At 40.4% G+C, this 22174-nt stretch overlaps 1 protein-coding gene across 2 annotated transcripts in view; it reads right to left on the bottom strand.

The window, feature by feature from the left end:
* Positions 1 to 22174, bottom strand: part of LOC131942762 (cadherin EGF LAG seven-pass G-type receptor 1) — a 48954-nt gene that overhangs the window by 732 nt on the left and 26048 nt on the right. For both annotated transcript variants that reach the window (XM_059302684.1, XM_059302685.1), the window contains exons 17-26: positions 21731 to 21854; positions 21028 to 21137; positions 20447 to 20546; positions 19625 to 19793; positions 18676 to 18739; positions 18065 to 18125; positions 17505 to 17590; positions 17127 to 17253; positions 14944 to 14985; positions 7606 to 7719 (exon numbers count right to left, since the gene is read on the bottom strand). In XM_059302684.1, coding sequence (XP_059158667.1) covers positions 7606 to 7719; positions 14944 to 14985; positions 17127 to 17253; positions 17505 to 17590; positions 18065 to 18125; positions 18676 to 18739; positions 19625 to 19793; positions 20447 to 20546; positions 21028 to 21137; positions 21731 to 21854 — 997 coding nt within the window. The remainder of the gene's footprint in view (positions 1 to 7605; positions 7720 to 14943; positions 14986 to 17126; positions 17254 to 17504; positions 17591 to 18064; positions 18126 to 18675; positions 18740 to 19624; positions 19794 to 20446; positions 20547 to 21027; positions 21138 to 21730; positions 21855 to 22174) is intronic.

Genomic DNA, 22174 nt, shown 5'->3' with positions numbered 1-22174 from the left:
CAATCATAAGGAGACAATCATAAGACAGGAGGCAATCATAGGGAGACAATCATAAGACAGGAGACAATCATAAGACAGGAGACAATCATAAGACAGGAGACAATCATAAGACAGGAGACAATCATAAGACAGGAGATAATCATAAGGAGGCAATCATAAGACAGGAGACAATCATAAGACAGGAGGCAATCATAAGACAGGAGACAATCATAAGACAGGAGGCAATCATAAGACAGGAGACAATCATAAGACAGGAGGCAATCATAAGACAGGAGGCAATCATAAGACAGGAGGCAATCATAAGACAGGAGACAATCATAAGGAGGCAATCATAAGACAGGAGACAATCATAAGTAAGGAGGCAATCATAAGACAGGAGACAATCATAAGACAGGAGACAATCATAAGACAGGAGACAATCATAAGGAGACAATCATAAGACAGGAGGCAATCATAAGGAGACAATCATAAGGAGGCAATCATAAGACAGGAGACAATCATAAGGAGGCAATCATAAGGAGGCAATCATAAGGAGGCAATCATAAGACAGGAGACAATTATAAGACAGGAGGCAATCATAAGGAGACAATTATAAGACAGGAGGCAATCATAAGACAGGAGACAATCATAAGACAGGAGGCAATCATTAGACAGGAGACAATCATAAGACAGGAGACAATCATAAGACAGGAGACAATCATAAGACAGGAGACAATCATAAGACAGGAGACAATCATAAGACAGGAGACAATCATAAGGAGGCAATCATAAGACAGGAGACAATCATAAGACAGGAGACAATCATTAGACAGGAGACAATCATAAGACAGGAGACAATCATAAGACAGGAGACAATCATAAGACAGGAGACAATCATAAGACAGGAGACAATCATAAGACAGGAGGCAATCATAAGACAGGAGACAATTATAAGACAGGAGACAATCATAAGGAGACAATTATAAGACAGGAGACAATCATAAGACAGGAGACAATCATAAGACAGGAGACAATCATAAGACAGGAGGCAATCATAAGACAGGAGGCAATCATAAGACAGGAGACAATCATAAGACAGGAGGCAATCATAAGACAGGAGACAATCATAAGACAGGAGGCAATCATAAGACAGGAGGCAATCATAAGACAGGAGACAATCATAAGACAGGAGACAATCATAAGGAGGCAATCATAAGACAGGAGGCAATCATAAGACAGGAGGCAATCATAAGACAGGAGGCAATCTTAAGACAGGAGGATATCATTATATAGGAGGCAGTCTTAAGACAGGAGACAATCTTAAGACAGGAGGCAATCTTAAGACAGGAGGATATCATTATATAGGAGGCAGTCTTAAGACAGGAGGCAGTCATAAGACAGGAGACAATCTTAAGACAGGAGGCAATCTTAAGACAGGAGGCAATCTTAAGACAGGAGGATATCATTATATAGGAGGCAGTCTTAAGACAGGCGGCAATCTTAAGACAGGAGGCAATCTTAAGACAGGAGGCAATCTTAAGACAGGAGGATATCATTATATAGGAGGCAGTCTTAAGACAGGAGGCAATCTTAAGACAGGAGGCAATCTTAAGACAGGAGGCAATCTTAAGACAGGAGGATATCATTATATAGGAGGCAGTCTTAAGACAGGAGGCAATCATAAGACAGGAGGCAATCTTAAGACAGGAGGCAATCTTAAGACAGGAGGATATCATTATATAGGAGGCAGTCTTAAGACAGGAGACAATCATAAGACGGGAGACAAACATAAGACAGGAGACAATCATTATACAGGAGGCAATCATTAATTACATCAATACCACTGTTAACAAAACCACATTTTAATTACACCATTACCACTGTTAACAAAACCACATTTTAATTACATCATTACCACTGCACTAAACCAACCCCCTCCAAACTCATCCCGTTAATTTAACAACCCTAACACCCACCCTCATCTCCCTGCACCCTATCCTCACACCCCTACAACATCCCCCCCCCACCCATCCCCCTCATCAATCCCACAATTCCCAAAGCCTACCCTCCCCCTCCTCCATACCTCAAGCAATGCCACCCCGCCCCCCCCCCCCCCTTTAATGCCTTTTTTATCCAATTTATCAATTTTGTGGATGCTATTTCTGTGAATGTGTTTAATGTTGTATTTTTACACCCATAACTGGCCGGGACATCGGCATTCACGGCCTGGCGCAGGGGTCAGATGTCAAATTCTATTTCCTGTTCCCTGAATGCGCCCCCCGCCTACCCCCTCCTCCATAGTTCGGTAGCATCTATTGCTGTCTGCGCCTTTAGCCATGGGAGAGAGTAGAACAAAGCCATACTTTTGTAGCGCACGCAACATAAATACTGGCGAATTCATATCGGTGTACTGCGGTCTGCCTTTTCAAAACTTTGAGAGGAAAAAAAAAATTAAAAAAAAAAAAAAAAAAAAAAAATAAATTCCACTGCGCATGCGCGGATATCGGCCATAAACTGAGAAATTCCGTCAGCCGTCGTCCAGCGGGCTAATTGATTCTGCCCGTCTACTCGTATCTTCTATTCAAACGCGGATCACTCGTAACACCCCGGCATATTTGTTCGCCAGGGGAGGAAATTTGTTTCTGTAGAACAGAATTCGCTTTTTTTTTTTAAATAAAAAAAATATATGAAAGGTTGAAAGAGTTATTTCCCTTGCACAAATTTTAGGTTATTTACACATTTGATATTTCGATGAACGAAATTTGTTTTTTTGAGTCCCATAGCCCGGGTCGTTTGTTTTAAGGGGATCACGTGATGTAATTGGACATGGCAGAAGGTAGATAAGACCGGTAGTGACCATTAGGTTAGACAAGCTGGACACACGATAGACCTTAGGTGACCGTTTGATTGGACAGGTGATGACCACTACGTTCGACCGTTGGTGACCGTTAGGTTAGACAAGCTGAACACTGTGGCGACCTTAGGTGACCATTAGACCGAAAGAGATCAGTGATGTGTAATTAAAACAAAGAGCAACTAGACTTTAAACCGATCATAACCAATAGACAGAAAGAGACCATTTCTTTGGATCACTGATGTCTATTTTAAAAACAAAAAGCGACCAGACTTTAAAGAAAGAGCAACTAGACTAAAGTTTAAAGCAATATGGTTAAAGAAACCGCAATCTTTACTGTGTTGAATTTATGCTAAAGCCGAGTAGAAAGTTGGACTAGGGTACTTGGACATTTGAAAATCTCAGAACTCCAGTTTAAAATTTTTGAATCAATGAAATCAAGTGTGTTGAGGCGTTGCAGAGTTACAGAACAACAACACCAGCTGGGTCCCGGGATTCTCAAAATATGGGTCACAAACTACCCAAATTGGGCCGTTGTCTTCCTGCCCGGGTATTGGTTATCTTTTTGTTATTATTTTGTATCTCTTTCTGGGTTTGTGTCTCCATTCTGAGAATTTCTGTCATGTTTCGGCCTCTCTCTTCGGTCATGGGTTTTCTGTTCGGCTCTGAATATCTGTGTCTGGCTTTGTGTCTCTCTGTCCGGCCCAGGGTCTTTCTGTTCGGCCCTGTCTCTTTGTCCAGCTATAGGTCTCGATGATCGGCACTAGGTTTCTCTGTTCGGTCCCAGGACTCTAGGGTCAGCCCTCGGTCTCTCTGTCCTGCCCAGAGTTTCTTTGTTCGGTTCCGGGTTTCTCTGTTCTGTCCTGTCTCTTCGTTCGTCTCTATGTCTCTATGATCGGCCCTGGGTTTCTCTGTCCGGCCCTGTTTCTCTATGATCGGCCCTGGGTTTCTCTGTCCGGCCCTGTTTCTCTATGATCGGCCCTGGGTTTCTCTGTCCGGCCCTGTTTCTCTATGATCGGCCCTGGGTTTCTCTGTCCGGCCCTGTTTCTCTTTGATCGGCCCTGGGTTTCTCTGTCCGGCCCTGTTTCTGTATGATTGGCCCTGGGTTTCTTTGTCCGGCCCTGTTTCTCTATGATCGGCCCTGGGTTTCTCTGTCCGGCCCTGTTTCTCTATGATCGGCCCTGGGTTTCTCTGTCCGGCCCTGTTTCTCTATGATCGGCCCTGGGTTTCTCTGTCCGGCCCTGTTTCTCTTTGATCGGCCCTGGGTTTCTCTGTCCGGCCCTGTTTCTCTATGATCGGCCCTGGGTTTCTCTGTCCGGCCCTGTTTCTCTTTGATCGGCCCTGGGTTTCTCTGTCCGGCCCTGGGTTTCTCTGTCCGGCCCTGGGTTTCTCTGTCCGGCCCTGGGTTTCTCTGTCCGGCCCTGGGTTTCTCTGTCCGGCCCTGTTTCTCTATGATCGGCCCTGGGTTTCTCTGTCCGGCCCTGTTTCTCTTTGATCGGCCCTGGGTTTCTCTGTCCGGCCCTGTTTCTCTATGATCGGCCCTGGGTTTCTCTGTCCGGCCATTGGTCTCTCTGTCCGGCCATTGGTCTCTCTGTCCGGCCCTGGGTTTCTCTGTCCGGCCCTGTGTCTCTGTCCAGCTCTGGGTCTCTCTGTTCGGCCTGTGTCTCTCTGTCTCTATGATCGGCCCTGGCTCTCTTAAAGTCAAGTTCTAAGCCTCAAGATTCGGCCCTGATTCCTTGCCCGGCCCTGAGTCTCCGACCCCTAAATCTCAACACCCTGCCCACGTCTCTTTGTCCGGCTTAGTCTTCCCACCCTTTGTCAAAACAAATCCCAGCTAAGTAAACTTCAACTCGCCCAAAAAAAAACCGCCCACCCGCACCCTATTTGACGATTACAGTAAAAAAGAAAAAAAAAGCGAAAAAAAAAAAAGAGGAATTAGGAGAAGTATTTGTCAGAGATAGGAATCAACCAATTCCAGCCACGATTGATGAGTTGCGTCTGCTCCGACAGATCGCCACAGAATTTCTGTCCGGAAGCAAACGCCGGATCTGACAGCCCGGATGATCAAAATCAACAACGCTCTCTTCCACTTGTTCTGCCGCTGAGTTCCGTTTTAAATCCGGTCTTGTTTTTTTATATTATTATTATTATTATTTTTCTTTTTTTTTTTTTACATGAAAAAGGAAAAGGGTGGGGATCGGGGTAATGTAATTAAAGAAATTGAAAATGCTTGTCGCATCAGTCTCGAAAGACAAGCGGTCCAATAGGGGACCGTGTCGGAGATCATGTGACTGGCCGGGGGAAGAAATGTCCGGCTAAAGATCGCCGGCTGTGTTAACACCAAGGCGAAGAATGGCTACTAATACACTCAGGGTGGATGTTTATCTTCCACCAAGATGGCCGCGCGGCTGACACGGTGGCGCGATGGGGGTGGGGGTGGGGGGAGGGGGAGAGATCATCGCTGTCTTATCATCGCTGTTTATTTGATGATGTGGTGGGGGGGGGGGATGCTTGATGGTGGGATGGGGGTGGGGGTAAAATTTGAGTATGTGTTTTGTTGATGGATGATTATGATGAGTAGAGTTGTGTGGTTGTTTTGAAGATAGTTTTTTTTAGGTATGTGTTGTTGTTGTTGTTTTTTAAAAGATATTTATGTTTGGTTTTTTTATTTTTTTATTTTTGGTTTTTCAAGTACTTGTGTGCTTTTTAGGTAGTTGGGTGGGTTTTATGTTGAGTGATTTTTAGGCAGTTTCTGTGGGTTTTTTTTGTTGTTGTTGTTGTTATTATAATTTTGTAAATTAATAGATAGTGTATTTTGTAAAAATACTGTATAATGTCAAAAAAAACTCCAGATATCACATTGTACAGTCACTAAGCTCCAGATATATCAATATATTATGTCTAAGCTCCAGATATCCCACTTTCTAATGTCACTACGCTCCAGATATTCCAGTTTCTAATGTCGCTAAGATATCCCAATGTATTAACGACAAGCTCCAGATATCCCATTTTCTAATGTCAGTCACCTCCAGATATCCCAGTTTTTAATGTCACTAAGCTCCAGATATCCCAGGCTCTAATATCAATAAGATATCCCAATGTATTGACCACAAGCTCCAGATATCCCAGTTTCTAATGTCACTAAGCTCCAGATATCACAGTTTCTAATGTAAATAAGATATCCCAATGTATTGACGACAAGCTCCACATATCGAAAGGTAAATGCCCGGCTTAGTTAGAGATCGACCTGCTGGTCCAATGCAAGCATCTACTGTTGGGGGGTCTGGCACAGCTGGTTGGGTAAACACGGGCATCACGTGGGGAGGGGTGGGGAGCAGACAGCGAGAATTGAACACTGGATTGAACGCGCTGGGGTGGGGGGGGGGGGGGTTAAGTAGGCTACTATAGGAGTTCTTGGTTTTTTAGGGGTCTTGGTTTGTTAGGAGTCGTTTTTTTAGGGGTCTTGGTTTTTTAGGGGTCTTTGTTTTTAGGGGTCTTGGTTTTTTACTTGGTTTTTTAGTAGTCGTTTTTTTTAGGGGTCTTGGTTTTTTTAGGGGTCTTGGTACTAAGGACGTCTTGGTTTTATCGATGTCGATACTATGGGGATCTTGGTTTTTGGAGGTCTTGCATTTATAGGGGTCTTGATCCTTTGGGGGGTCTTGCTTTTATGAGATTCTTGGTTTTTTATGGTGGGGGGGGGGGGGGGGGAGAGTCTTGTTTTTATGGGGGGGGGTCTTGGTTTTATGGGGGTTGGTTTTATGAGTGGGTCTTGGTTTTATGGGGGGGGTCTTGGTTTTATGGGGGGGAGTCTTGGTTTTATGAGTGGGGGTCTTGGTTTTATGGGGGGAGTCTTGGTTTTATGGGAATCTTGGTTTTATGTGAGTTGGTTTTATGGGGGGGGGTCTTTGTTTTATAAGGGTGGGAGGTGTCTTGGTTGTATGGAGGTATCTTAATAAGGTCTCGGTCTCACAGAGATCTCGGAAGTTTCAGTCCTATGGAAACGTCGATGATCTCTAGAGGTGTTACGGAACTATAATGGGGAGTGCTAATGTTATGTTTATGGGTACCGAAACAGTAAAATAACAAGAGGAATATCATCGGAGAAAACTCAAAACTAAAAAGAAACTCGGCGTCAAGTATCTATCTATATATATAATTCTCTTTTTGGAGACGCTAGAAAACAAGCTGTAAGCGCTCCCTCCCACCCCTCCACTACATGGTCTGGTGAGCTTTGGTTCACGCTAAATGTTTACAATCGTAGAGCCAGGTTTAGTGACGGCTATTCGGGGCAAATAATTTAGTTTGAAACGATTTTAAACTTAGGGGAAGTAACTAAGAGGAGGCTGCTTTCACGGGGGGGGGGGGTGTAGGGTAGGGGTTGGGGAAAGGAGGGTGGGGGTAGTATTGTCCTTAACGACCTACTGATAGTGTTTTAAAGCAAATATTTTCAGTGGCAGCATTGGTACTGTCGAATTCACAAATTATGAATTACTGAAAAGTAGAAAATAAAACAAATAAATAGCGGCGTATGATACGCCGCGGGCCGGCTCGTATAACTAAAGCGACATCTTCCGACAAGGCAAACATCCGACACAATGCCAGATAAGAAATAAGAAACCATCCACCGAAACTAACAATTATTTTTAAAAAACTGAGGTTCAAGCTAATGTTAAACATATTCGAAAATTGCTCTAGAAAAAAAAAAAACTTCAGCGTTATTAAAACCAACCATGACAGTAAACATCGGAGTCTTTCTGTTGCTAAACACTTACCTTGTCAATTAAACTGTTAGAGGCAAAGGAATCGAGCGAGTGATTATCCTGGTATTCGAATCCTTGCAGCTGAAGAGCTCTTCTCTTTTGTCGGCTCTTAATGTACTCACGAACCTGTAGGGACGATATCAAACCACGATTACAATGGTAAGTGGAATATCGATACGGCAGTATACAACAAGTTAACTGTTTGACTTATAGCTATGTGACTGTTTGACAAGTAGGTAGGGGGGGGGGTGTAACAACAAATCAACTGCTTGACCGTTGACTATTTTGCTAACACGTAGGAGTGTGTGTGTGAGTAGGGGGGAATACATCAAATAACACATGTTAGACTTGACTTTGCAAATGTAAATACATTTTGGGAGGTTGTGGGGGGGGGGGGCAGAGTTTCTCCCAGGCATCTCTTCGGGAGAGGGGCGCTTCCCCCGAAGAAAGTCTACCGCCCCCCCCCCCCCCCGAACGAAATGGAATTTATATAGAAAACATATACTTTTACCAGTGTCGTCGCCCCCCCCCCCCCCCCCCGCAGAAAAAAAAGTCTGGAGAAACACGGGGGGGGGGGGGATTCTGACCATTGTGATGAAGAAAAACGTTGATGAATGCGTTATGCCATAAAATGTGCAGAGAATTGCTTGCTGGTGATCATATCTGATAGAGGTTTAGAATGAAGCTGATTTTTTTTTTGTTTTCACTGGCGGCTTGTCAAAAAATGATTACCGACGTTTGGAAAAGTTAACTGCAGCAGTTTTATTACAGAGGTGCAGAAGTGTCAGGTAGGTTAGCTCGGGTCCTGTCGGTGTCGCCCAATGGACGCACCAGTACCAGAATCTTATGAGATCTATTCCGCCCTCAACTACGAGATAAATCTTCATCATCACTGCCCGACACCCCTGATGGGGTATGGACCACCAACTACATTTCCTCTCAGGGGAAACAGTCAGTGTGCAACGTGTATTTTATGTGCGCGGTGTTCTAAAAGTCGTATACAAGAATGTGTGTATTCTACAAAGCTGCAGGTTCAAAACTACTGCGCGGCCAGGCAGCTTGGAGGGAACATTGGCCGCCAACCAAAGATCTCCAGAGTCCTCTGTCAAGTGCTATCCTCTCAACCTGACTCCAGATGAAGCCCATCTTTGTGGCTTCAGCCGGGTATTTTTTTGGTCAACCTTTTTCCTTAAGGGTTCCACCTCAATGCCTGTCTGGTGATATTGGTTAGTGGTCAGCGCAGTGTGTACCTATCCAATTCCATCTTGTTCCTAATTTCTTTTTCAGCGGCAAGTTGTCCTGTCGTTTCCCAAAAGTAAACGTTAATAAATAAGATAGGCCTATAAAGGTGCTTTAATTATCTTTAATCTTCTTCTTCTTCGTTCTTAATTTGGTATATGAGGGAGGATTTAACAACAAGGCCAACTTCGTGTATGAACTGGACTGTGGTCTCCAGATCAGCGGGTGCCCCATATAGTTTTTCCTTGAGTGGGGTGTGTAGGAGCCAGTGTTTGGCCTTTAATAATTCGAAGGTTTTTTAAATATCACTCCTCCATTGAGTCCCACGTAAAAGTTTGCTGAGGGGGCTATTTACAAACATATTTACTATATATATATATATATATATATATATATATATATATATATATATATATATATATATATATAAACATATTACCAAGGACTGTGGTTGTACTTAGTAATTACGCTATAAGTAAGAATTCCCAAGTGTTTTTGACAAGTCAGCTCCCAAAGTGCCAGTTAATCACGAAGATTGCCATGCGGACATAATTTTAATCACACAAATTTCTCTGTACATGAAAAAAAAAGCAACAAAAAACGTTGCCAGTTGTTTTAATTTAAATTGGGTGGAAATATAATTGAAAAACGTCCGCCCGTCTCCAGCGAGACCCTCTTGACTTTGTCTTCTGTTGAAAATCTTGGCCCCCACGGTCACCCTGAAGCATGTCCAAGGATGCGCGCTCGAGGATTTCTGTAGCCATTTTGTGGCCCACCTCCCGTTCATTGTACTGGCCCGCCGAGGCGATTAATGCCCCTGATTGAAGTCCTCTCCTGTACGACCATCTGCGTATTTGATTTGTCTCGTTTTTCCCCCCGCCAGAAATCGGGAATTCCAAACGACACTATTGCGCAGGCGTACACGGTCCCCGGCACGCGGCCCGTTCTGCTCAATTACAGCCACGTGACCGATGGGCGGCCATATTTCCTAATCCAATTAACGAAAAGGAAGACGTAGAGTCCCCGGATCATAATGGCCGCTCAAATGTGCCAGTCAGCAGATTAAAAAGCCTCCATAAAAATGAAATGTTGTTGGTCTTTATGGGACGGCCCGGCCCGCCGTCTTAACTCGCGGAGACAGACGCGCAAACAGGAAAAGTTTGTTTAAGGGAATTGCAACTCAGCCGGCGATGCCATATTGCATCGTTTCCGGCCAGAGTTATCCCCCTTCCCCCACCCCTTTCACGCCGTGGTCCCGTCAAATCCCCCCTCCCCCTCCATCTACCCCCCAACCGGACTGGGACTAGTAGTAATGGGACAGCTAAGTGTGGAGAAATGCCGCCTTGTACATCTAGATACGGTGATGAACGCCCGGAAAATTCCCGCGGACAGAGACGTCTTATCGAAGAATGCATCGCATCAATCACCCCGCGGGTACCGTCCCGGCAACGCCTGACTTTAAGACTGATGACTTTTTATCAAATCAATTTTAAGACGGATGGCTTTTTATCAAAATCCTGAGATCGACAAGGATTCATTATGTTCTTTACAGGCATCGAAACAAAACAAAAATCGATTATAGTTTTTGTTATGTTTCTATCTGATAACATGACAGGTCGACCATTTAGAATTTTACATTTGAAAGTCTGACAAATTATAAACTGCGCATGCGCGAACAGCTAAAGTCCTGGATGTTTATCGATGATATTGAGTCATCGGAATTTAAAATAGAAATCTTGAATGTATATGTATTATATTATATTTATATAAAAATATGAACAAGTTCGTAGCTTCTAATTATATTTTAATAATGTCTGCCAAACGGACACCGGTCTGTGTATGAATGAATACTTAAATATGAATAATTAAACCAAACTGCAACAATATTTTAAAATGGGGCCTGCTTAAGATTGTACAAAAAACTGTTTTAAGATTTTACAAAATTTATTTTATTTTAAATTTCTTGTTATTATTTTAAGATTTCTTTCTCAGAAATGTGTAAAAAAAAAATCTTCCTAATTTACATATTCAGAATGTTAAAATATTGACAGAACATAATACAAAAGCAAACATAATATAACCCAAAACCAGTAAACCTATCTATCCTAGTTTGGTCACGTTTTACGCGGGGAAAAAAAAAACCTGGCCATTTCGTGCCTCCCCGCGCTGCACACAACTGGCCAGTTTGGCGGTGGTTTATGGTGTCCTGTTCAAGCAGAAGACAATGGGCGGCAATTCCCAGCAGGACGGCATATGTCCCCTCCACACCAGCAGACGGCGGGTGAGTCAGTTAGCAATGATCATTGGATGGTCATTAGAACTGCGGGCCCCCACTCCGGCCCCGGCCCCACAGGAGGGGCTCGTCTGTCACGGGGCACAATGCAATCCTTTTCTTGCGGTTCGCGGGAAAACAACTTGAGCCCCATATGCGCCTAATACAACTCGGATTGCCGGTAAATACTCTTCGCCTCAACATCGCTAAACCGTGACTTGGTCAAAGTTTTTGTATTTAATTACTTTTTATATACCCGTATTATTTTACAAATTCAGCCCATAATAGCTAAGATCTTTAGAATTGAAATAAAATGTATTAAAATTGGCTTCGTTGTCTATAGGCCTATATTATCTATAGTAATTATATCACACAAATATATCCCAAAATAATGCTTATACGTCTTATGAACCCATAGATCTTTAGATATATTGATGTCAATTATAATACATTTTTATATGCCTTTATTAGCCCATATTTGGCCCTAGTATAAGTATAATCTAAAATATAGTATTAACATATAGTATTAACTAACATACTAACATCTAAGTACTACCATACTATATATACATACAAATTATATATATATATATATATATATATATATATATATATATATATATATATATATATATATATATATATATATATATATATATAATATTTACAGTCAATGCATTTTGTTTTATTTTGTTTTCTCGATTTAATTAAATCAATCTGCTCGGAATCTACTCGTCATTTATTCAAAATGTCAAAATGTTAGCCAATTTGACAGTTGGGACTATTGACACTTCCCAGTTCATTGTAAGGTTACACCAATGGAATCTACCCAGTACCCACCCCGATGTAAAGTAGCGAGTTCATATTTTTTTGTCACTTCCCAGATAAAAATATTCAAACTTGGTGTGTCCCCGATGAATTGAAACACAGCGGGCAACAAAACATGCAGATCTTCACAGATTGGTTTTAAGCCCCCCAATTCTGACGATTAGCCACCCCCCACCCCTTTCTCAGTTCTCTTTCTTGATCATCTTTTTAGTATTGAGACCATCGTCGCGAGTTCTGTCCCTTGAACGCGGCGGTTATTCAAAGCTCATGAGAGGGCAATAGGAAGAAAGTGACAAATTAGCTAGATGAGCATACGGCGCACGAACCCACGTCTCGTGAGCCAAAACAATGGCGGAGGGCTTTTGTTGCAGCCAGCGCCATCTGTCGGCAAGTGTGCGTTATCTCCCTTGCCCCTGTCGTCCCTTTTGTACCGAGTTGAAGTGTTGAATAGGGGAGGGAATTGATGATATTGTTGTTGGGGTGGTTCGAGTGTCTACAGCCAGTTACCAGCAAACAAGTTTATGTCGCAGGAGGAACTAATGCTTCATTAGAGATGAATTAGAAGGAAGGATAGAAGACATAAAGAAGCTGGGGTTTAGTTTTAATTCCAGGGGAGTTAAGCGCTTGGGTTTAAGAAACAGGAAGAGCACTTAAAGTAGGTACGTGGTGAAGTACAAAGGGGGAAAGGAAGGGCATAAGGGGCAGTTTTGTTAATGAGAAGATGATAGGAGGGGGAAAAAAGGTGGGATGGAGAGGTTTAGTTAGTAAAACATGGCTGTATATAACATAGATGATAATGATCATCTGAACAATGACAATGTCACATGACCAACTGAACAGCAACAATGTCACATGACCAAATGTACAACAACAATGTCACATGACCAACATAACAACAATGTCACATGACCAACATAACAACAATGTCACATGACCAACATAACAACAATGTCACATGACCAACATAACAACAATGTCACATGACCAACAGCACAAAAACAATGTCACATGACCAACTTAACACTGTCACATGACCAAAATGACCAACATAACAACACTGTCACATGACCAAGAGTACAACAACAATGTCGCATGACCCATAAAAACAATGTCCACATGACCAACATAACAACAATGTGACATGACCAACTTAACAACAACAATGTCACATGACCAACTGCACAAAAACAATGTCACATGACTAAACCGACTTGACGCTAACAATGCCCCCCCCACGCCCATGCCCAGTTCTGCAGGCAGAAGACGGGAAAGATCAATTGAAAGTTTCTTGAGCGGACCTGGCTGTTGTGTCCATGTGGCCCCCACCCCAGCCCCCCACCCCAGCCCCTCCAATCTAATCAGCCTTCTAATCCACTTATCAATGAAGCATCTTGGAATTATCCCCCTTGACGACACGGTTAGCGTTTCGTCCCCCCGAGGGTGGATACTGGCCGGGGGTGTGGGGAAGGGAGGGGGTGGGGCGGGGGAGCAAGAGTTAGAAAAACAAGAAATTTCAGCGTTATTAAATTTAAAGCTTTGGAAGCAGAAGAAATCACATAGGCCGGGACAGGCAGCGTCCTGGGCAGATCTGGCTGGTCAAGACGTCTGGTCAAGATGGCTGACAATAGCATGTGATCAAGATGGCTGACAATAACATGTGGTCAAGATGGCTGACAATAACGTCTGGTCAAGATGGCTGAAAATAACGTCTGGTCAAGATGGCTGACATGTGGTCAAGATGGCTGACATGTGGTCAAGATGGCTGACATGTGGTCAAGATGGCCGACAATAACGTGTGGTCAAGATGGCTGACATGTGGTCAAGATGGTTGACAATAACATGTGGTCAAGATGGCTGACATGCGGTCAAGATGGCTGACAATAACGTCTGGTCAAGATGGCTGACAATAACGTCTGGTCAAGATGGCTAACATGTGGCCAAGATGGCTGACAAAAACGAGTGGTCAAGATGGCTGACAATAACGTCTGGTCAAGATGGCTGATAATAACGTCTGGTCAAGATGGTTGACAATAACATGTGGTCAAGATGGCTGACAATAGCATGTGGTCAAGATGGCTGATAAAAGCATGTGGTCAAGATGGCTGACAATAGCATGTGGTCAAGATGGCTGACAATAACATGTGGTCAAGATGGCTGACAATAGCATGTGGTCAAGATGGTTGACAATAACATGTGGTCAAGATGGCTGACATGTGGTCAAGATGGCTGACATGTGGTCAAGATGGCTGACAATAGCATGTGGTCAAGATGGCTGACAATAACGTCTGGTCAAGATGGCTGACAATAAAGTCTGGTCAAAATAGCTTACAATAACATGTGGTCAAGATGGTTGACAATAACATGTGGTCAAGATGGTTGACATGTGGTCAAGATGGCTGACATGTGGTCAAGATGGCTGACATGTGGTCAAGATGGCTGACAACAACGTCTGGTCAAGGTGGCTGACAATAACGTGTGGTCAAGATGGTTGACAATAACATGTGGTCAAGATGGCTGACATGTGGTCAAGATGGTTGACAATAACATGTGGTCAAGATGGTTGACAATAACATGTGGTAAAGATGGTTGACAATAATGTATGACCAAGATGGCTGACAACATGTGGTCAATTGGCTGTCAATAACATATAGTCAAGATGGCCGACAGTAACGTGTGGTCAAGATGTCGGACAATGAAGTGTCGTAAAACTGGATGATAAAAACGTGTGTTCAATTTGGCAGGACAATGACGTGTTATCAAGTTAAGAATTATAAGTCACAGTGGGTCTACTTTCCCTTTTAATATGCAATAAACCATATTTGATGCTTAGATAAACACTTCCTAGACACTAAAAAATATCTAGTTTTTCATACACGTTGAGCTCTTACAGCGTACAGCTCTAACAAACTGACCACAATCTTACAGCTCTAACAAACTAACCTCAACAAACTGACCTTCATCCCTAACAAACTGGCCTTATGTTCACACGTGTATAAAACAAAACCACTCACCTCTTCATGAAGAAACATGTAGAAGACCACAAAGAAAGCTCCCTGAAAACATTGAAAAAAAAAAGTTATTTCTATCACATCTAATGTTTTTTTAGTTGTAAGTAAACAGTAAACCTCATACATGAGTAGGAAATCACAAGAATATTAAAGAGTATAGTTCTTTTATAAGCAAGTATGTCTGAAAGATTATCTAGATTATCTACCACACTTTCTAAGAGATTATGTGGAGGATTAAAATCATTTTTTCCACGTTTTCTTTAACTTGCTTTCGCTTCTGTTTGTTTGTTTGTTTTTCCAATCAAATCTTGCGATCGAAATTTCTGGCACTTCCCAGTTAGCTAGCGCGCTGAAATTTTCAGGGAAGCTTTGTTTTGGATGACAATAGAATATTCAATTGTTATTATTACTAAATTGATCCATGGAAACATTTTATTGATCATTTTAGACCGCTATATAATTGTACAAAAAAAACGTGGGGAAAAAGGGACATAACCCAGTAACTGTAATTTGTTGAAAACAAGGTTCGGTACTCTCCCTCTTTTTGCTTACTGAGTAGTTGTCACGCGGTGTTTGTGTACAAACAACCAGAACGTAACTGGTGGCCAGTATGGGGGAGACGATATGGTCGAGTGGTTGGGCACACGATTGCTAAGCCACTCGACACGGGTTCAAGGCACGTGTTTTTTACGAGTTGTCTTCGTTTACCCAAAAAAAAAAGTGAATGCGAAAAGATAAAATCGATAGCAAGATTTTAATGCAAACAAACAGACAAAGACTAAAAAGTAGAAAATAATTATCATTAAAAAAGTTTAAAAAAACCCACGTTTTCTGATTGAACTAAAAAGTAGAAAATAAATACTATACATCACAATAATGCAAGCGATCACTCTACTATAAGCGATGAAAAACGTGATTTTCTTACAGTTTCTAATACTGTTGACTCTCTACAAGCTCCATAATAAAAGTCAATAGTATTATCTAATCAATAGTAATATAACTTTTACTTCGGCACCCCACGTTTTTCATCGCTTATAGTAGAGTGATCGCTTGCATTATTGTGATGTATAGTATTTATTTTCTACTTTTTAGTTCAATCAGAAAACGTGGGTTTTTTAAAACTTTTTTAATGATAATTATTAACAAGTATGTCTGAAAGAGGATTAAAAACATTTTTTTTTTACAATTCTGCTGAATTTTAAAAACCCCACAAACTACATATCAACATAAATAGTTATTACATTAAAAGCAGGGCAACTTACAGTTATTTTTTTTTTTTACATTAATATACAATTTTTATCACATTAGCACAAAACTGGATAAAAAATGTTTAAGAGACAGCCTGATGCTATTGATTGGGAGTCAATACATGTTGTTAGACATACAAATCTTGACAGACATACAAAAGTTGACAGATATAGGGGTCATCCATAAATGACTTACGCTTTTTTTGACGATTTTTTATACCTCCCCCCCTCCTCTCCGTCACAGAACATCAGACCCCCCTCCCCCTTAAAGTGACGTTCACACCTCAGCCACCCCCCCCCCCCCCCTCAAAATTGCAGTTGAATTTTTCTTAAAACACCGATATTTTTCCAAAAATCTTGTCTGAACCATGTTAAAATAGAGTATTTTAATAATTTACTATTACAATTTATTAAAACAGATTTCTAAAACGTGAAATAACGGTAAATATTAGTTTTCTAGCATTCTTTCTTTATAATGCAAAAGTGTGACGTCACACCATCTGAACACTCCCCCCCCCCTCATCAAAATTACGGACCCCCCTCCCCCTACGAGTGTGACGTCATTTATGGACAACCAGATTACAAACATTGACATATCTGGCCATCATACGCATATTTAGTCATCCACATATTAAAAGCCATACAGATTTAAACAAAAAATGTCGAGCTGTTAAGTGAAAGAAATTTTAAAATTAAATTTTCGCTATTTTATTTTTTTCCTTTTACATCGACAGAATAGTTCAAAATGCCAGCACGATTCAGGGTTACACCATTTGTTTTAAATTCACTGGCTGCACACATTTCATGGGCGACAACCCGAGAATTCTTACATTTAAAAAAAAATCCACAAGTTTTCTCCCTTTAAAAAATATATTGTTTAAAGTGTAAGCCCCACTACCCCATCTATTCTGGTCATTAATTAATGTGAGAACAACTCACCTGTAAGGATGTAAACATGGCGTACAGGTACTTGAGAATGGTGTCCACAATTTTAATGGAGATGAAGGCAAAAGCCCAACACACAGTCACCAGAATTACCTGTGTCCAGAGGGCTTTCATGTGGATGCTGGGTGGGGAGGGGGGGGGGGGGGAGAGAAACAAAAAATATACAACAAATACTGTTTACACTGTTCTAATTATTTCTTACACACCTATTATTGCTTACTACAAATACTAGCACATAGGTAGCACACTGTTTTGATAGCAAAGTAGCAATTATTTTTTTTTCACAGACATTTCTTCAGATATGACTTCAGACATGACTTACACTACAGACAATTCTTAAGACTTGACTTACACGACAAACATGAGACTTACTTGATGACTTTGTTTGTTTTATCACTTTTTGTGTACGAATTTTCATTGTGTTCTTTTGCAGTGAAGATCAAAACTAAAATTGTTATCTAAGAAGCAATATAAAAAATATAAATAAATAAAAATAACATTTTTCTTATGCTCATGGATGTGAAAGGTGAAAACTTCATTTTAACACTTTGATTTCAAATTTTATTTTTTATAGCAGTGGTTAAGTTGGACATTTTACAAGTGATAATATTAATTGTTAGTTATAGTGATTATGGTATTTAGCAACATATGTCAACATACTGGCATAATACGAATAATATCTTAAGGTCATGACACTAAAACAACTTACTGACATCAATGGCAACTTATTGACATGACACCAAATGACAACTTACTGACATGACACCAGTGACAACTTAGTGACACCAATGACAACTTACTAACATGACACCAGTGACAACTTACTGACACCAATGGCAACTTACTGACATGACACCAATGACAGCTGACATGACACCAATGACAACTTACTGAGATGACACCAAAGACAACTTATTGACAAGAAAACTTACTGAAATGATACCAATAGCTGGACCAATAAACAGCCACATGTGATCAGGCGCCACCCAGCACCTGCAAGCAAAATGTCATTTGACAAATTCAAAACATGTCATTTGACCAGTTCAAAACATGTCATTTGACCAGTTCAAAACACGTCATTTGACCAGTTCAAAACATGTCATTTGACTAGTTCAAAACATGTCATTTGACCAGTTCAAAACATGTAATTTGACCAGATCAAAACATGCCATTTAACCAGTTCAAAACATGCCATTTGACCAGTTCAAAACATGTCATTTGACATGTTCAAAACATGTCATTTGACCAGTTCAAAACATGTCATTTGACCAGTTCAAAACATGTCATCTGACCAGTTCAAAACATGTCATCTGACCAGTTCAAAACATGTCATTTGACCAGTTCAAAACATGTCATTTGACCAGTTCAAAACATGTCATTTGACCAGTTCAAAACATGTCATTTGACCAGTTCAACAACTGTCATTTAACAATGTTAAAATACCCTACGATACAGGCAATTACTGATACTACTTTTCAAGTTCTATAAAGAACTGACGCTAATTAAAATCTAATCAACAAAACAACAAGGCTAAAGCTCTTACATGTCTTGTGCATAATAATGATCTGAAGTTCCAACAAAAGCACCAACCAAAATGGCAGGGAGAACTGGATGAAACAAATACAAGTTTTATTTGGATGCTTCATTTGGTTTATTTATTTATTAAGTTATTCACATAAACATAAGAATAATTCCAAGAGATATTTAATTTTTTTTTCACATAACTGTTTCCTGCGTGGTCTAATAGTAGAGCTCACAAACTCTAACGCAAAGATCTGGAGATCAGATCTGGGGCTCAAATGTAGAATGTCCCTGAGTCCGCCCTGCTAAAGGTGATGGTGTGGTCGAATGGTAGAGCGATTGGCTTCTAGCCTGAGGATCTAGAGTTCAGGGCTTGGTTTGGACTTGTGACTGTAGAATGTCCCTGAGTCTACCCTGACTCATGTTAGGGAGAGTAAAGTGGCTGGACAAAGTGCTGACCTCACTATCCCCATGTGTGCCAAGGTCATTAAAACAGATGAACTCTGCTTCATCTGCTTCATGTGTTTTGGGTACGATGGGACAAGAGGACGATGATTTACCTGTTATTCCACATTAACTTTACCAAAGTGTAACCTTAATACTGTACCTGTAGTTATTAGCTTTACCAAATTATAAGAAATAACGCCTTATGCTAGAACTGTAGTTCTTAACTTTATGAAAGTATAACCTTAACACTGTATCTGTAATTATTAACATTACCAAAGTAAAACAAAGAACAACTTATGCTGTAACTATTACCTTTAACAAAGTTTAACAGATAAAGCCTTACCCAGCCTAAGACCTTAATCCTGTAACTGTAGTTATTAACTTTACCAAAGTATAACCTTAATACTATAACTGTAGTTATTACCTTTACCAACTATAACAAATAAAGCCTTACCCCAGCCTAAGACTTTAATACTGTAACTGTAGTTATTACCTTTACCAAAGTATAATAAATAAAGCCTTACCCCAGCCTAAGACGTAGTAGCGGATCATGGAGCCGGAGTTTGTCTGTTCGCTGGGGTTGTGGGTGGAGTAAGTGATGACAATGTACAGGTTAAATGCTTCGTTCATGACCCATGAGTAGGTGGCCAGGAAAAAGTAGTGGAGGAGGATGGCAAATACTTGACAGATGGACTGTGGGGGCAATACAAAACATGGACTGGATAAAATACTTGACAGATGGACTGTGGGGGCAATACAAAACATGGACTGGATCAAAGACTTGATGGATGGAATGTAGGGGCAATACAAAACATGGACTGGATAAAATACTTGACAGATAGACTGTGAGGGGGCAATACAAAACATGGACTGGGTTAATACTTGACAGATGGACTGTAGGGGCAATACAAAACATGGACTGGATCAAATACTTGTTAGATGGAATGTGGGGGCAATACAAAACATGGACTGGATTAAATACTTGACAGATGGACTGTGGGGGCAATACAAAACAAGGACTGGATCAAATACTTGATAGATGGAATGTGGGGACAATACAAAACATGGACTGGACCAAATACTTGATAGTTGGAATGTGGGGATAATACAGCACTCAAAGTTTTTGAAAAATATTTTAGCAATATAAAATTATTTTATTTTCCAAGGTTTTGAAGTATATTCCAGCAATTAAAATTATTCTGTTTCCTAAGGTCTTAAAAAATATAGGCCTACTTGCAATAACATTTTCTATGTTTTTAATAATTTTCCAGTAATAAAAAATGGGAAATTGCGACCAAAATTATTGTTCCATTCTATGGAAATGATACAGAATAAATAATTCTCACGGGTGTTTCATATCTGTCAATCCCAAACATAAATACCAGCTGGCTGAGTGCCATGGACACAGACAGGTTCCGGTGGAGAGCTGCAGTACTGGTGGATGTTCTGGAGAGTAAAATGTTGGACTAATTAATAATTAACTTATTTCCCACAATTTTTCTTGTTATTTTCAAGCATTAATTCATTGTTGTAATGAAATTTTCAAATGCTGTTCCAAGGTATATTTTACATTTAAAAAATAAATAACTTAAGGCCCTGAATCTAACACGTAGGCCTACTCAACAACATACTGTTTGTGTGCAATTGATTTAAAAAAAAATATTTTCACACTTTTATCAACTTGCAAAAGGCCTAAAAAAATTGTATTTTTGTCAGATTTTGGCACTATATGCAAAGTCACTCATACAAGATTTTGTACAATCTCAGGTATGTGTGAACCCCACACAACAAATTTTGTATTGGCCTCGGGTACATATGAACCTCACACACCACAAATGTACCTACCTCAAGTACATATGAACATCACACACCATAAACATACATACCTCAAGTATGTTTGAACCCCACACACCACAAATGTACCTACCTCAAGTACGTGTGAACCCCACACACCATAAGGCAGAGAGTAGCAGACATGGCACAACCAAAGTATGAGGCGAAGTTCATTAATTTAGGACGTTTATCTCCCTTGTCCCACTGAAAAACACAACCAAAGTATGAGGCAAAATTCATTAAAATAGACAGTTATTCCCCTTGTCCCACTGGAATAAAGCAAGAGATTGTGAAATTAAAATAATAGTTTAGGGGGGGGGGGGGGGGTTCATCCAATAATAACATTAAACTTTTTTTGAAAATTCAAACCTCAATTAAATCCTAAAATAAGAAATGCTTCACTCAATCACACCCCCCCCCCCCCCCCCAATCACACTTTGTTTCCAACTGAAACATTAACTGAACTGAGTTTGTGATTTAAACTATTTTATTTCTACAATTAAAAAAACTACTAAACAGTTGTTAAAATAATTGTTAAAATTATGTTCCAAAATTATTTTTTTTAAATACAAAAGCATGATGAGACACATTTTGAACGCCCCCCCCCCCAATAATAACACATCATCAACAAAAGCCCAAACACACCTTGTAAGTGTGACACCATTTATGTATAACACCCTAAACCAAATAATATAAAACAAGGAATAATAAGTCAGGAAAGATAACTCCGTTCAACCATATCATGGGTGACAACCCAGACGAAACTATACATTTATAAGAATAGAAACACCACTCACATTATCATCGTACATGTCTGTGGTGATAGCATAAACCCCCTCACTGGTACAGGAGCAGATGCCGTTGGTCTTGATGTAGCGCGTCATGGTGCAGTTTTTTCTGGTCCATCTCCAGTCTGTACGACTATTATGTGATTGGAATTTTTTTATTAATATTAGCAACATTCTAAAGTGGCTACATAATGTTTTAATGTAAGCTACCTGGTTTTTTTTTAAAAGGACTAACTAAAATTTAAGAAACAATATTAAAAATGAGCAATAGAGACAAAAATAATATTTTAACATAATGGTTCATTCATAATAAATATTCTAATAAAATTTAACTAGTTCAAGAATTTTTTCTCCTCACTTTTTACCTCCAATTAACGTCACAAGAAAAATTAAGTCTTTTGCTTTACTATCCAAAATTTTTATACTCAAAAACTAATATAAGCACTAAACAAA

The sequence above is a fragment of the Physella acuta genome, unplaced genomic scaffold, assembly GCF_028476545.2.
Source record: "Physella acuta isolate Inbredline_101_S28 unplaced genomic scaffold, ASM2847654v3 ptg000425l, whole genome shotgun sequence".
Lineage (NCBI taxonomy): Eukaryota > Metazoa > Mollusca > Gastropoda > Physidae > Physella > Physella acuta.
This window is presented reverse-complemented; position numbering and strand designations above follow the sequence as displayed.